The sequence below is a fragment of the Stegodyphus dumicola genome, chromosome 2 (assembly GCF_044657685.1).
Source record: "Stegodyphus dumicola isolate Sdum_Otavi_A_Nest chromosome 2, ASM4465768v1".
Lineage (NCBI taxonomy): Eukaryota > Metazoa > Arthropoda > Arachnida > Araneae > Eresidae > Stegodyphus > Stegodyphus dumicola.
The window spans coordinates 5488676-5505926 of record NC_140769.1 but is presented as its reverse complement, the minus strand read 5'-3'; the positions used below and the strand labels follow the sequence as shown (position 1 = coordinate 5505926).

The following is a 17251-nucleotide window of genomic DNA, read 5'->3' as shown; positions in this document are numbered from 1 at the left end:
AAAGGGCGAGAAATGAGTTGTGACCGATTTTCTTATTATGTTTTTCAATTACTCGTGCGTAAAACTAAAGTTGATGTATAATAGCGTTGTATAAAGACTTAAATATTGTAAAAAGTTATTGTATAAATTTTATTTAAAACATTCTAGCAAGAAAGAAGTTTTAGTCTGAAAGACTTTTTGAAATGTAGTATTATTTCAATGTAGAAAGAATTGGCACTTGCTTTGAAAAGAATAGAAGTTAACAATGTACTACTAATGTATGTTTTAAAATGCGTAAAATTAACGGCATGTTAATATGTTCTTATATACAATGTGAACTGTTATTTTAAATGTTAAGAAATACTATGATATGGTAAAAGTGAAAGTAATGCAAAAAAAAAAAAAAAAATTTTAAAACTTATTCGTGTGACTGAAAAAAGACCAAATTATGGTGAATATGTGTTAAAGGTTGAATGAATGTAGTTAGGCTCTCTGACGCTACACTTCAGAATAATACATTTTCAGAATAATACATAAACACATTCGTGTTTGGTGTTCTTTTACAACACATGTCAGAGAGCACGGGGAGAGATAATTAAAATAGTCATGAATGAAATAAGAATGTTAAGAGAAATATAAATATGCATGTTACTTGCCATTTCATTGTGTAACATTTCATTAAACTAGTTTTCCTTCCAGGAACCAGATTTAAATAAAAGCTCATGTTTAGATGCAGTACAGATGAAAAATTGGCTGTCCATGGAGCTGCTATTGTAAAAACAATTTTTTTTTTTTTTTTAAATTTCTAGTTTCTAGTGAGAAATGTTTGTAAAAGATTGGCCTCGCGTTAGATTCTAGAGCTAAAAGTTTTCAACAAGGTCGTTTTAGACCTCAGTTTCAAACTAATTAACTCTGGCGGGAAGTATGTAAGGATCTTAAGTTTTACTAACGTTTATTTTTATTTTAAATCTTTACTATCACTTCTTATTTTCTACTTCCGGCCAGAGTTAAAAGCATTAACTTATTTATGCAAAATTTGTCTGGCGAACGCCAAGTACTTAAGTTGTGGCTTTTTGCCATGCGAGAGAGAGGAAGGAGTTAGTCGAAGCAGGCCGCTTGCCTTAGAAGTTTTACTCGGTTGCTGTTTGCCTTCCAGGCCAGAGGTTTAATACTCGTGATAATTTTTAAACGTATTGTAGTGTTAACAGTTCTCTGTACTACATACGGCTTCCTGTTAATATCCGGCCAATCTTACACGTAGGCCCTTGTTGATTATTCCAAATTTAAGTTAGAGTTTAGTTATATTTTTATATTCTTACATTCAGACCACAAGTAGTTGGTCTCTGTATTCCGAAGTACGGAAATTATTGTAAAGAGTGAAAAATAAAGGGTTTTGTATACCCTTCCTGTGTATCTTGTCTACTTCCCACAGTTATTGAACATAGCTTTAGTAAGCTCCCTGTTCCAAGTCAGGTCTGTGCATGTTCCCAAAGAAAGTAAGACGGAACATTGAACCTGATAACATCTCTACGTAAGGGCAGAATAAAGAATTCTTTTTCCCAAAACAAATTATAAAACTGATTTAAAATGGATTCAGAAGAGACTTTTTTATGGCATCTGTAGATACGTACCTCACATAATTCAAAAAACGAGTAGCCTCAGGACATTGAGATTTTGTATAGAAAACTGCTATACAAAATCTCAATGTCCTGAGGACTGCACAACATGACAACATGCACAACATGACAATGTCCTGAGGACTGCACAACATGCAGTTGTGCACCTCCCTTTTTGGTTGCAATCGACCACACCAAAAGTGTGTGTGCATATGTATATATGCACTCTGTTACTCGGCTCAGCTCAGTTTTTTTGTATTCTTATATGTTGGTAAATTGTGCCTTTTTTGCTTTCAAAATGATTGAATTATGTTGTTCTTATTTTCTGGTTAAGGTTTTTATGCCTTTAGGTAATCTGCATGCAATATTCGTAAAATTATCAACAAGTTGCTAGAAAGCCTTCTAAAAAAAAAAAAAAAACCCATAGCAGCCATATTTGTTTATATTTGAAGCCTAACAGAATAGTGAACTAATTCTTCCTTCAGTGTCTTTTTGCCGAGTGGTCTTGCCTGCTAGTCAAATTCCTTGTTTTTAGGTAGAAACTGTAATTTTAGTTGCAAACAATTTTTTTCAATTGTTTTAACTGTATTTGGTGTTTTACGTTTTTCTATATCTTTCAATTTTTAATGCAAATATTGTGGGTTTTTATGTATTTTTGCCTTGTTCAAAAAGTGACAACTGAATTACTTGAATGAGAAGTATATCTGTAATGAAATTTGAGGAAATAAATTTAAATGAAATGCAGGAAAAAATGTGTATAATTTAATATTCCATACAAGGAAGTCCCGTGGTGTACATATCGGCTTTTTTTAACAAATATAATAATGTGATAATGATATTAAAATTACATTTTATGGAAAAATAATGTTAAAATAAAACATTTCCTTCCACCATGATACACAATGTCTTCACCTTTTAGTTTTAAATCTATTAATTCTGAAATTTAAATGAGATAATAAATGGTTTAAGACACAGTTTCCAAATTACTTTATAGTAAAAGGAAAAAAGCTACAGCAAATCTGTTAAGTTTATTGTCATAATTTGCCATTTCTTACAAGTATTCCCCTCCCACATCATAGCTTCAAAGTAGCTAGACATTAACCGATTTTTCCTGTAAAATTCACTTGTTACTTTTTCTTAATTTTTCAAAAAATCTTCTTATTTTTATTTTTCTGAATTTGGCAGGAACACATGTGCTTTACCATGTTTCTGAAATTTAGCATAATTCATATTGTTACAAAACGTACAGGTACGATAAGATAGCTTCCACGCAAAGCAGTTTTAGGGTTGCCACATCTGGCGATAAAATCACCCATTTGATTATATTTGGAGACAAAATTACTTTACCACACAGAAACCAAAGACAACATGCAAAGTGAAAACAGAAATTCATCCATATAATATTTACATAATGCAAATAGAAGCAGAATAGAAATTTGCTAAAATACTCTGTAAAAAAAAGCTGTACAGGGGCATAAAATACTCAACTTTATGCTCCTGTACAGCTTTTTGTTCAATTTTCAAGATTTTAAGTTTCTACTTCTCCTAGAATACTTTAAGGCAGATTTCTGTAGTTAATTCTACAGCCTAATACTTAATTTAGCAGCATTATAGCTCTGTAAGTTGGTTTGGCATATTTGATTATGGCAAAGCGCTCAAGAGCTAACAGCTTAAGAGGAAAATATCTTTCTGGAGAACACTGTAAGTGAAACAGCTCGTATGCACATTACATGGAGAAAATCACAAAAACTCCCATGCAGCCAGTCCATTCACCAGGAATAAAAGCCCGAACCCAATTACCTAGACTTTACCACTCAGCCATTAGTGTGACTATAGCTTCTTTAGAGTTCAGTAGCTGAGAACTGCTGTGATACAAAAGCTTAGTTACCCTGTTATAACTACTTCATCTGCAAAATTATGTAAAAAAATAACCTTAGATCTGCATACTTGTGTTTTATATAAAAACAAAACCCTCCTCCCTCCTGTTCCTCTTTTATGCTTAAATATATTTGTTCTATATATAACTCTTTTATACCTGTTTACTTTTCTTAAGCATGTAAAATATCTGAAAATTATATGGAATGCATAAATGCAGTGGTAATTTGAACCAACATATCCATAGTTTTTCATGTTACCAGCTTCCAAATGATCTATAATATCAAATTTTCCACACTTCCAGCTATCACTAACAATCATACCCAAATACCGGCAAGAATTCAAGCATAAAGAGTCTGAGAAAATATTGATCTGAAAAAGTGGGCTAGCATCTGACATCCATCTTTTTGCAATTTCAATCTACATAACCAAGTTAATATCTAATATAATTTAAGTCTATTTCTGGTCCAAATCTGGGTCAAACTGCCAGTGTTTATTAGTCTTACCCACTCAGCCATTAACAGGTCTTAATTTAATGAAACAACAAGAAACATTCCTTAACCAATTGTTAGATTTTTAGTTAACTGATTAACCACTTGCGCTACGACTAAACTTCACGATTGCGGTGCCATGTGCTACAACATAACAAGCGGTAAAATGTCTCATTTATGACGCACCGCATCTGCGAGTGCAATCCAGAGCTGTAACTCGAGAAATAAACATTCTCGTTGTTAGGCAACGTGTGCACCACATTATTTTCATTTTTGTGATATATGCCTATCAACGTGGTGTTCACATCACTCGCAGTTTGAGACAAAAGCATCTCGACGTGCGTGGCACGTCTTTTTAGTGCAAGTTGTTAAGGTACACAAATGATACACTGAGAAAAAGACAAAAAACTTATGAAGCCAAATCATTTGCAGGGATCTGAACTCAGGTTTCAATTTTCTTACCTGCTTACCTCTGGCGATTTCCATATGAATGATAAGTGAACCACTTAAAAATAAAACTATAAAATGAACTGCAGATGCAGCCAAACTGATTTTATCAGCCAAATATAACCATGAATTTAACATTACTTAGACAAACAAGCAACCTTCGAGTTGCCCTTATTTTACTCAATTTTAAATTTTGCATTGGCATATTCCTCTTCCAGTTTGATTTAACAACTAGTTTGCAAAGCAATAAAAAAAGCTAGTAGCCGAAAATATATCAGCAAGCTAACACTTTTTTAAAAATTACCATTTTCATTAACAAAACAAGAATATGAAACCTCTCAATAAATATACAGAAAATTTTAAAAATTGAATTAGAAACTAGCACAAAAACATACCTGAGTATACTGAGAATTATCAGCAAATGAAACATGCCATAAATTCAAACTTCCATTGCTGTGTTTAGTCAACATGCACACAGTAGGAGTCGTGGAATTCAGAGCACAGTACTGGGAAAGATTTTTGCTACTGTGAGCATGGTATGCTTTAAACTGAGCATAATCAAGTGATGAATGTGCAGCAGGATCTTCAGTCTTTTCGATTTTGTCTTTGATTATCTGCTCTGAGGTAGAGGCACTGATTGCCAGGCGAAGGTCCAATCCAGCATGAGGAGAATATATAAACATATGATGCGACATTGTAGCTGCATCTCCGAGGGGTATGGCATTTGGAATACGAGATGCAAAGCTCACTTGGGCTTGCCGGTAAGTACCAGGGTTGTATTCATCTAACCAATCCACAAGCCTAAAATTATAAGAATGGAAATATAAAAGCATTTCAAAACATCTGTATTATAATAACCATACTGTAAAATACTCACAAAAGGTACAATTCCAAAGCATAAGTACTGATGTTATTTTGATAACTTAATTATAAATTTAGAAGAAAATTAAAATAAGAGTCTTAACATCTAAAAGTACAAAATTACAAATTTTCACTCAAATTCCTTTACATATGTTATGGTACCATAGGAGAATACCATACCATAAATATCACAGAGAATTTGCACATTATTTCGAGTTTCTGAAAAACTAATGGACAGATTTTAATGAAATTTGGTATGAATAACAGAGAAAAAGATGTACCATTCAAATGTCACTTTATGAGTGCATCATTATCAGTATAGATGTGAAGGGATGTCCAAAATCCACACTGAGATATCAAACTGAAAATGAGTCTACTATAGGGTATGGTCCCCTCTCAAAGTCAAACAGGTTATGCAGCATGACGGCATGCTAGACGGGAGGGAGTTGAGAAGTCCCTGTGGCAGTTTAACCCAGTCCGCAGCAAGGCCATTTTCAGCTCTGGGATGGTTCTCGGAGGGCGATGGCGAGATGAAATTGCCCTCCCAAAAGTGTTCCACATATGCTTTAAAAGGGTTAAGGTCTGAAGATCTGTCTCCAGGTAATCATTGACCAACTGAGTCCTATGTAAATTGGTGTTGTCGTCCATTAACAGAAACAAAATATCAAGTGCATGTGAAAATTTAAAAATACACTGAAGTGACAAAAGTCATGGGATACCTCCTAATATTTTGTCGGTCCTCCTTTTGCCCGGCGAAGTGCAGCAACTTGACGTGGCATGGACCCAACAAGTCGTTGGAAGTCCTCTGCAGGAATATTGAGCCATGCTGCCTCTATAGACGTCCATAGTTGTGAAAGTGTTGACGGTGCAGGGTTTTGGGCACGAACTGACCTCTCAATGATGTCCCATAAATGTTCAATGGGATTCATGTCGGGCGATCTAGGTAGCCAGATCATTCGCTGGAATTGTCCAGAATGTTCTTCTAACCAATCGCAAACAATTGTGGCCCGGTGACATGTTGCATTGTGATCCATAAAAATCCCAGCGTTGTTTGAGTACGTGAAGTCCACGAATGGCTGTAAGTGATCTCCAAGTAGCTGAAGTATCCATTTCCAGTCAGTGATTGGTTCAGTTGCACCAGAGGACCGAGTCCATGCCATGTAAAAACAGCCCAGACCATTATGGAACCACCACCAGCTTGAACAGTGCCTTGTTGACAACTTGGGTCCATGGCTTTGTGGCGTCTGTGCCACACTCGAACCCTACCATCAGCTCTTACCAACTGAAATCGTGACTCATCTGACCAAGCCACGGTTTTCCATTCGTTTAAGAACCAACTGATATGCTCACGAGCCCACGAGAGTCGCTGCAGGCGATGTTGTGCTGTCAGTAAAGGCACTCGAGTCGGTCTTCTGCTGGCACAGCCCAAGGAAGACAAATTTCGCCGCACTGTCCTGTCGGACACGTTCCTCGTACGTCCACTCCTCGCCGCTGGTCTCAGTCGTTAAGTGCAGGTGGTCGGCCACTGCGCTGTCCATGGTGGGATGTTATGCCTGAAATTAGATACTCTCGGCACACTCTTGACACTGTGGATCTCGGAATGTTGAATTCCCTAACGATATCCGAAATGGAATGACCCATGCGTCTAGCTCCAACTACCATTCCGCGTTCAAAGTCTGTTAATTCTCGTCGTGTGGCCATAATCATGTCAAAGCCTCTTCACATGAATAACTTGAACACAAATGAAAGCCCTGCCAAAGCACTTCGCATTTATACATTTTCTATGCGATACTACTGCCATCTGTATATTTGCGTATTGTTATCCCATGACTTTTGTCACTTCAGTGTAGGGCTCTAAGATCTCCTCTCAGCAGCAGACAAGGAGGCTTCAGAGCAGTTTCCTGTGAAGACAAATTTCCTGCCTCACAGCAGACAAGGAACCTTTGTCAAAACATACAGGAGTGTGTAGCCATCCAGTATAATGTCTTTCCAAACCATTACACCTCCACTATAATGATCCTTTTCCCTGATGACGGAGGGATGGTGTAATGTTCTAGGATCTCTGCAGGTATGCTGAGAAACAGTGTTTAGGCTGAATCTCCTCTCCATCATCTCCTGCACATATATCACCTCCACAATACTAACTCTGCAGACAACTCACGTGTACACCTATGTATTCGACTCTGAATCTATTCAAAATTTTTTGAACACACAATTAGTACATTTGGCTCAATACTTTTCATAAAAATGGACATTTGCAAATTCTTATAAGTTTGCATATTAGTGTATTAAATCACAGCATTACTTATTGCAGACACTAACATCTTATTATAACACAGTTCATAACTACAGCATTTCATATCAAAGCAATTTTGGCAAATTTCACATGAAGATACAAAACTGTGCTAATTACAAAAATAAGGGAAGTTTAAGCTCATTAAAAATACATCTCAAACCAAACTCTCTCTCTTTCTCTCTTTTTTTTTTTTTTTTTTTCCAAAATGCAACATGGTTACCTATTTTTATTTTCAGATTTGTAAAGAATAATTTTTCAATGAATAAAAATTATTCTTTACAAATGTACTCAATTAGCCTAACAAAGAAATCACTTTACCACACAAGGAAACTCCCATCAACTGGATGGACACTGAAGAGAAGATCAGGGCTTCTGTGCCACTCCCTTAGTAGTTTTTCTATTTTACGATCTATGAAGTCTCCTGAATGACTCTGAAAATCATAAGACAGAATATTTAACGAGTTAAGGCCAGTATACCAATTGTCACAATCATAAGTAAGAAAGTAAAAGTGAATATGGTGCAAGTAAAAATAAAACTTGCACAAAAAAAAAAAAAAATTCAAGGCAATCACTGACTGAAAAGAATGTTCTAATACATAACAAATCACAGATAGTAAAATGCTATAAAATATATGCATATATAAGATGTTTGAAAACTAACGGAACAATTTTAAAAGATTACAGAACACAGTGAATAAATAGTTCATTCATGGTGCTTTTTGTTCCCCCAAACACACCATCGTTTATAATGTAGTGATGATAATGTCTGCCTTCTCCTTATTTGTTTACAGATCAATTGCTTTTGTGTATTGTTTATGCTTATTATATTAAACAATATAATAAGCATAAACAATACACAAAAGATTTAGCTGCAAATATCACAGAATGCATGGCATATTCAACTCAATGAAAACAACGTCACTGAAGATAAATGACATAATTAAGTTTTGAACTCTGAGTACTTCAGAAGGGATGATGATGGATTGCTTGATATATAACAAAGCACTAAAGGATATGTGCTTAAGGAACAGAATGCCGTTATGGAGAACTAAGGGAAACAAACTCATATCCTTCTTATTACAGATGAGGAAAACCATGAGAACTTCCATACAGTCAGCAGATTCACAAGGATTTGAACTCTGGTTAAAACTATCAGTGCCCAGCAGTCTTAATGCTCGGTCACTGATGAGCAAAAGGTTGATGAAGCAGAAGATTAAAGGAATGAGAATATAATTTCCTAGCCCAAACTTGCTTGGACAGTTAGAGTGAACTCTATGGCCATTATGTATTGAAAACATCAAACAAAAAAATCATAAACTGTGAAGAAAAGCCATGGCATAAAAGGAAAACACAAAAATAAAAACATAAAAAATACAGGATATAAATACAAAAATAATTATTATAACAAGATTAAAAGTTATCCCTTTTATAAAGCCCTATATGTATTTTTTGTTTATGATAGCTTGCACAGAAAAATGGAAAGTAGCCTCTACAGTCTAAATGCATAACCATGAGTTTTAAAATTGTTTGTTTTGACATTTTCTATCACTTATTCTATTAGTTTTGAAACTCCTTGTATTTAATGCAATTTAGCTAAAATGTACAATAGATAATATTTCAATTTACTTAGCTTACAATAAGAATCTCAGTAATGCATTTAACATGACATTAACAGAATATCTACAATCCAAATAAATATAAATTAGAAAAATAAAATAATAATCTTATTTTAAGAAAAGTAACATGACTTTTACAGCTGTATCTGACTCTTGATTTCATTTCATTAAAAGGTTTTGAATTTTTTAAAAAAAATTAAATGATATTTTTTACAGTCCGCAGATTACCTGAGATTGAGAATTTGATGTGTCTGTAGCGATTGATGTAGATGATGATGCTGATGGAGAACTTTGTTTGCTACCTAACAATTCATTAATAGCTTCAGGTGAATCAGTCTTAGGATTGCTGCTTTTTCTTAAATTCATAAGATTAGATTTCCCTAAAAAATTACAAAATGATTACGAATTAGATTAAATATCCATAAATAGTAATATACTAACTGTGGATACTTAAGTGTAATTAATACTTTATTATTTCATGATATTTAATACTTTGTACCACGTTTGTTCTTTAAAAAACATAAAATTATACAGGAACAATATATACAACTCTTTATTATTCCCACTGGTGTTATTAGTTTTAGTAGTACTTTCATATAATCCCATCAACTATGAAAGTTGATTATCATTGAACCATGAATGATCCCACCAAAGCTGCATCAATCGTTCTTGAAGAATACTGAGTCACATTTCTACCTGTAACTCTTGCAATAAAATATTCATCACTCTCTCAGACCAACCCACCAAACAGCCATTGTTGCAGAAGTATTCAACCTGCATAATTTCCATGCTTCATTATAAAAAAAATAATAAATAAATAAAAAAAAAAAATACGTCGATTTCTGAGTATTGTTAGGCTCTTCAATTTTACTAGTAGCTCTGTTTAGAATGCTATGAATACAAACTTTCTGCAGAGATGATTGTTCCAATCTATTACTGTTTCGTTGACCATTTGTTCAACAGATATTAATTCTCTCAACAGCTCGAAACGAACTAGATGCAATTACAAAAGTGATTCTACAATCCCCAGACTGTCTGCCGCATGTTTTTCAAAATGTAAGAAATAAATACAGCAATAGCAGTTAATTTATACCCTCACATATAAAAACAAAAGGCAGCTTATGGACAATCAGTTAGGGTTACATGAAGCAAAAGTGCAGATGTTATGATGAGAAAGCTTAATAGTCTAAATGAGTGTGTTGTGATATAATTGCACATCCATAATTGGTGCCAAAACATATTGCTTGGCAATTGTTCTACAGTCAATGAGAGAGGATGTTATGCACCATCTCAGTTAGATTTTTGTGACTACAAAGCCACCGGTTAGATTTTTGTGAGTCTATCTCTTAAAAGTAATTTTGAAGTGCATTCTTGCACTCATTTTATTTTTCAGATTTTGATTTGTATTCTAGTCTACGTTTAGTTATCGCAGCAAGTGAATGGTGTTTTTGTAAAGCACGAAGTCCGTGCTGTCTGTTATTTTAGTTTGAGTTAATAAAGGGTTATTTTGGCCCCTTCTTCTGTGTTGGTATTTATGTGAGAATTCACCAGGTTCATTGTAGGATCTAAATCAGTGTACATGGAAAAGTAGAGATAGATCTTACAGAAAGACTAACTACGTAATTTTACCACATAACCATTCCACTGCCATTTGTTTCTTGAAAATAAAATTTTAAATGTGAACTATCTAAAAATCAAAACAACAAAAAATCAAGTTCAGGACAAGTAAATATTTTGGCATTTACCAAAGTATCGCACTTTCTTAAGTAATTTCAAAGTCTGATAATCATGACATATCCATGCCCCAATGATGTTGAAAAGTTAAACAGTTCAATTTGATTATTTTTAATATTCTACAATAATATTATTAATAGATTTCTTTTAACTTTAAAAATGCATTGCATGAATTCTTATTATTTTAACGAGCAAATATAATAGAATTTTAGGTAAAGATACATTTAGAAAAATAATTTAATAATGCGTAAAAAAATTATAAAGTTTTACCTACCAGATTTTTTTTTTAAATCGGGATGACAACAAAAAAAAAAGCTCTCTAAACCCCAAGAGGCAAAATTTTGGAAAGATGCTGGAAACTTGCTTTCTTTTCTGAAAGAAAATCTGATTGGCACTGCGAAAACTGGCTTTACACCAGCTGCCGGAATGATGTTCATGCAATACATGATTCACTGAAAAAGTGACCTGCTTCCAACATTGATGCAAAAATTGCTTTTTTGGAACTGCCATACGAAATTCCCCTGACTTTCCCCTATTTCGGCTAAAATATTTAAATTCGCTGATTTTTCCCTGACATTTTTTGGTTAATTTTTGAATTAGCTGGTTTTTTTTTTTTTTTTTTTTTTTTTTTTTTTTTTCAAGGTAGCATGGCAACACTGTCACAAATAACAATTTAAGAAATCTAACTTTATAATGTTTTTACACTTCCTCTGTTTCAAAGGCTGCTCAATTTTTATTATCAAAATCACTTCAAAAATGTACATTTTTTAATGACATATTTCAAATCTACATGTAGTTGAGAGTTATATTAATTTCAATTTAAACATAATGTAATTTCATTAATACTAATACAATTAAACCACAAAAAACTCAGTTACATCACTTGCCTAGTCTTCTCAACTGATGAAAATGAAACATAGCACTAATATAACAACTGATGCAAACCAGAGAAATTCAAAACTTTCAAATATTTAAGTTCGAAACAAGTTTTTGTTAAAATTGTGAAAAGCCAGCAAGTTAACTTCAGCATGAAACTTCTAAAACTAATGCAGCATGTAATTTTGAGGCTGTTTATTTTTTTTAGACTTTATTTAATTATTAATTTTGAGACTGCATGCTTTCTGTAGGCAAAGGAATATCAACTCATGAAATCTGCATTAAATTATTCATTATATTCATGACAAGCAGATTTTGGTTAAAACTACTGCCGAGACTCTACGCATATAGAGAGATAGATCTGTAAAATTAATAATTCCCAATCAATCAATACTTGGTCTCCATGAAATTCAATTTTTAATTTCCCTGATTCTCTATAAGCAAATGGAACAATATCCCTGACCAAATATAATAAACTAAATAGTTATTATATTAAATAGGATTAAGTAGGAATAATTTAATAATTTTATGTATTTAAACAAAATTCTAAATAACAATGAACATTTTAAAAATTTTATTTATCTTATTATTATGAAGTGAAAGTAAGAAATATATATTAAAATACACACTTAAATCATTCAAAAAATGTATGTAAGGTTTAGAAAAAATTACAGGCTATAGAACAATGGGTCATGCTGCAAAAGAAAATAATGCATGATTCATACTCTTCTGATATTTCAAAATAAAAATGCACTCAATATCACAGAATTAATAAAAACATTTAATTAATATGGTTATTTATTACAATGTAACCACACAATGTTAGAAGTCCCTAATTGTTTTTTTGGGGGTAGGAAAATTATATTTTTGATGAGATAGACAAAAGTTATACTCTTAAATAGAAAAGAAAACATGCATGTGGACAAGAAAATTAATGGTTGATAAAATGATAACATTGTATCAGATATGAGATAAGTAAAATAATTTCTGCAGTAAAAATAAAGATTACTTTAACTCTTCGTTTGTTCTCTTATAAGAGGGTCAATTTCGTTTATTGCATACTACTTAAAACATAAAAAAGATACTTAATCTATATTTCCTTTCAATTGGGAAAAGTACTTCCCCCCCCCAGATTTTCCTCGATCCTTTTTCATTTCCTTGACTTTCCAGTTGGGTGAGAGACCATAATAATAAGCATAAGTTATATGCCAAATAGGACTGAAATATATTTAAATGTCACTAAGAAACGAAAACAGACAAATGCTTCCAAGTCAGTTTTACAAGATTTGCAGAATAACATTTTAGTATAATTCATTAAAGATCATGAAGAATGGTACCATTAAGGTGATCTGGAGATCAAACAACAGTCCATGCAGTGATGGCATTCAGTTTTCCACAGCCAAAAAATTTAAGACACAAAAAAAGGAGCATAAAAGTTCATGGTCATCATACACTAAGATATGGAAATTATTTTCATGATTCAATGCCCCTATAATTTATTAGAATAATTCATAATTGTTGATTCATCAACAGTGATTTTGGCATTCAGATTTTCCATGCCCACAGAAATTCAAAATCAAAAAAGCAGTTTTCATATCAAAAAGTCATAATAATTTTAAGATATGGAAGTCATTTTCATGATTCACAATTGAAAACTGAATAGTTATTATAGAATACTGCTGTACTAATTCAACAGACACTGACTGTTAGTTCTCAAGGTTTCTGTGGCTCGAATTTCGGAGAAAGTATAGATGTTTGCAAGTGGATAGCCTCCGTGCAACATGAGGGCACTCAAAGTACAAACCAAGCTGGCTAAAAGTGCTCTTATGTGGTAAGGGAATAGTTCCCAACCACACTAGGCGATCTCAAATTGTCTCCCCCACCTCTCCAGTGTTCTCTACAAAAATTGGAACACAGCTCAGCAGTTAGTGCATTCGGATTACACTTGTAAGACCAGAAGAAAATTTCTAGTGTCCCATTCGACTTATACTTGCACTAATTTGGCATGCAAAAAAAAAATCTTAGCGGAAGCTGAATAAATATGCGTGCTTTCTTGCAGAATAAATTACCTCACCATTAGACTGGCAAGATAGTGAATATTTTTCAAACACTTGGGGTTTAAATGCATACACAAGAAACTCTGCTCAACTGATTTCATTCCATCATAATATTACATGTTCACAAACATTAAAAAATGCACAAAAGAGAGTATATTTTATTATTTCTGCTTTAATACTTCTCCAGAAAGGTGCTAAATTTTTCACCAGATAGTCTGCATTGTAATCATTATTTAATACTGAAAATAGCCTCTTGTTTACCATAATGGTAGGGGGCTCTCTGCGACAGCATTGGCCCCAGGTTCAAATTGTACAGAAAGCTTGGATGTTTGCAAATATGTAACATCTTTGTGCTATGGAACACTTGATTAATCCCCTCAATAATCTCCTCACCAAAAATCCCCTCAAGAAGTCATAGTAAGAGAAGAGCTATAAGAGATCCTGGGATCCATCCCCTGGAGGTATCCCACTAGGATGGATCTGAGCAAATTCATACTGTCTTATATAAAAGTCCGAAGAATGCCAAATCTTCACTCTCCTAGCCACAATAAATCAGAAGGAATTCTGACTGAAACATTTAGTGATGTTTTGAATCTGGCACTAAAACCTTCATCAAGTGGTATCGCTAATATAAAAGTATGAAATTTTTCTACCAATTTAAAGACAACATCCCTGCCAGAGTAGTATTTTAATGACCAAACATCACACTCATTTCTGGAAGTGTGTCCAATATAACGAACTTAGAAGAAACATGAATATATTGAACAGCACATTAAGCTTCACAATTCTAAATCATTGCCTTCTCAAAAAGTAAATTATCTGAACTTCCCGTATATATAGAAAAAAAGTCTTTTTCTAAACTCATCAAAAATCTGATAAAAAGAATGACTTACCTCCATTTTCAAAATTCTCAGTATCAGTTTCCAGATTACCAAGAGTCTTGTTTTGCATCTGCAGAACTTTATCACTGACCTCTTGCAGCAAATGCTCAGCAGCATGGGTGAATGTCATTTCCTTATTATTTAACCAATGTAACACAAAATTTGGTTCATTATGTGCTCCACTCAAACTTGGTACTAATGGTATATCTAAAATAAATAAGTAAACATTTCATTCAACAACATTATAGTATAATAGTTGCCTAATATACATGGCAGTATAGTTAAAAGTAATTTACATTTATTATGTATTAGATGTCGAGTACACAGAGCCTACTTCTAAACTGATATTAGCATAAAATTAGAATTACAAATGAATTTAAGAAAGAATAAACTTTGCTTTTAGCAAACATTATATTTTTTTAATCTGCTAGAAGAAATTTCAGCCCCTTTTAATTCTGTTCATTTATGTATAATGAAAATGTCACAACAATTTCTCTCCTCACATTTTTATGTTATACTCTTTTTTAGTATCCCTTAACAGAATACTCACCTTTCTTCAAGATTTCTTTTTTTTTATTTTATGTACGTAGGTAAGTTGAAAAATAAGTTTCCCCTGTCGACTGTGGTCAGAATTGTGTATGAAAGTCAAAAAATAGAATGAGACATTAAAGATTATAACATACCTTTATTTTTCCACATAGGTACCAAGTACATTGAGACATTTGTCATATCGCTTGATAAGCTTCAAAAAGCCCTCCAGGAAAAAATCAGGGCTTTGCATATGGAAGAAGCGTTGAACGGCTTGTTTCACTTCAGTATTGCTTCCAAAGCGCCTCCCCCCGAGATTTTTCTTCAAAGCAGGAAACAGATGGAAGTCGCTTGGTGCGAGATCAGGACTGTATGGCGGATGGTGTAGGCGCTCCCAACCAAGAGTTGCAATATGGTTTTGCATTGCCATCGCCGAATGTGGTCTGGCATTGTCATCCAACAGCAGAACGCCAGATGTGAGAAGGCCAGGCCGCTTTTTCCGAATCGCCTCTTTCAATTTCGACAGGATGTCACAGTAGCGCGTAGCATTGATGGTTCCAACCTCCAAAAAGTCCAGCAACAAAATTCCTTGGGTGTCCCAGAAAACTGTGAGGAGCACTTTACCTGCAGAGGGAGTTGTCTTGAACTTCTTTCGGACAGGTGATGACGGATGTTTCCACTCCATAGATGCGGCCTTCGATTCTGGCGTGAAATGGTGGACCCACGTTTCATCCCCTGTCACAATCCGAAACAGAAAGTCATTGCCATCTTCATGGTAACGCACGAGATGTTCCAGGCTGACCCCCATGCATTGTTCCTTGTGTGTCGAGGTCAACTGTCGGGGCACCCATCGTTCAACGCTTCTTCCATATGCAAAGCCCTGATTTTTTCCTGGAGAGCTTTTTGAAGCTTATCAAGCGATATGACAAATGTCTCAATGTACTTGGTACCTATGTGGAAAAATAAAGGTATGTCATATCTTTAATGTCTCATTCTATTTTTTGACTTTCATACACAACTCTGACCACAATCGACAGGGGTTTTTTCAACTTACCCTCGTACTGTTATAGTACATTTTTAAATTTGATTATATTTTGGTTTTTATGCATTTTTATAGCATTAAGTATTGTTTATTTATTTAGTGCATTTTATGTAATAATTTTATTATTATTATTATTTGTTTAACTGCATTTTTGGCTACTTATAGTACTTGTAAATGTTTGTGTATTGCATTTTAGTTCTCTTAATTTTGAACTGACCAAAATCTGAACTGTAAATATTTAGTACTAGAGATTTTAGCAAAAATTCTCCTAAGGGAATTTGGTGAAATTTGGAGGGTTTCTTTGCAAATTACCGACATAATGAGAGTTTTGGGAAAATGCATTTCTGAAGTAACATGGATGATTTTTCACAAACCTTCCAAAAGTGCTTATGCTTTTCCAAGAGTAATCCTACAAATATTACGGTACAAACCTGACAATCTGGCTTCAACTAATTGGAAAGCTCAAGTAACCTGAATATTTTTAAATTTTAGACGAAAACATTTCCCAAAAATTTAAATAAATTTGTAACACCATTATTGAGCTTCTTATATTATTAGCACATATGTACTGTTTCCAATGAATGCGATTAAAAGTGCTAATGAGTGTTGCTAAAGATTAGCACATATACACTGTTGCTTGGTTTTATACAAACCCATTTAATTCACGATAAATTGGTTTAATTTTTGTAAAGAAAGATGAAAGTTCCGTTTTTTTTATTGCATTGTGGAAAAATGATTAATATCTGGAACTTGCCTTTCATAGGACAGCATGCAATAGGGTAGTTTCTAAGTTACAGGATACCATCAAGAAAGACACGATGTGCCACTTTATTTGAAATGGATAAACGATGGCAATGCAGTATGAAAAACGGTGATAAACAATTTAAGCTTTTATATGCTATAATTTGTATCTGTTTGAGTGATCTTTATATTAAACTTCTGCTAGAATGAT

At 33.6% G+C, this 17251-nt stretch overlaps 1 protein-coding gene across 4 annotated transcripts in view; it reads right to left on the bottom strand.

Moving 5' to 3' along the window:
• Positions 1 to 17251, bottom strand: part of Rbcn-3A (rabconnectin-3 alpha) — a 266480-nt gene that overhangs the window by 181445 nt on the left and 67784 nt on the right. For all 4 annotated transcript variants that reach the window (XM_085810399.1, XM_085810400.1, XM_085810401.1 and 1 more), the window contains exons 11-14: positions 14742 to 14936; positions 9410 to 9561; positions 7884 to 7996; positions 4804 to 5209 (exon numbers count right to left, since the gene is read on the bottom strand). In XM_085810399.1, coding sequence (XP_085666525.1) covers positions 4804 to 5209; positions 7884 to 7996; positions 9410 to 9561; positions 14742 to 14936 — 866 coding nt within the window. The remainder of the gene's footprint in view (positions 1 to 4803; positions 5210 to 7883; positions 7997 to 9409; positions 9562 to 14741; positions 14937 to 17251) is intronic.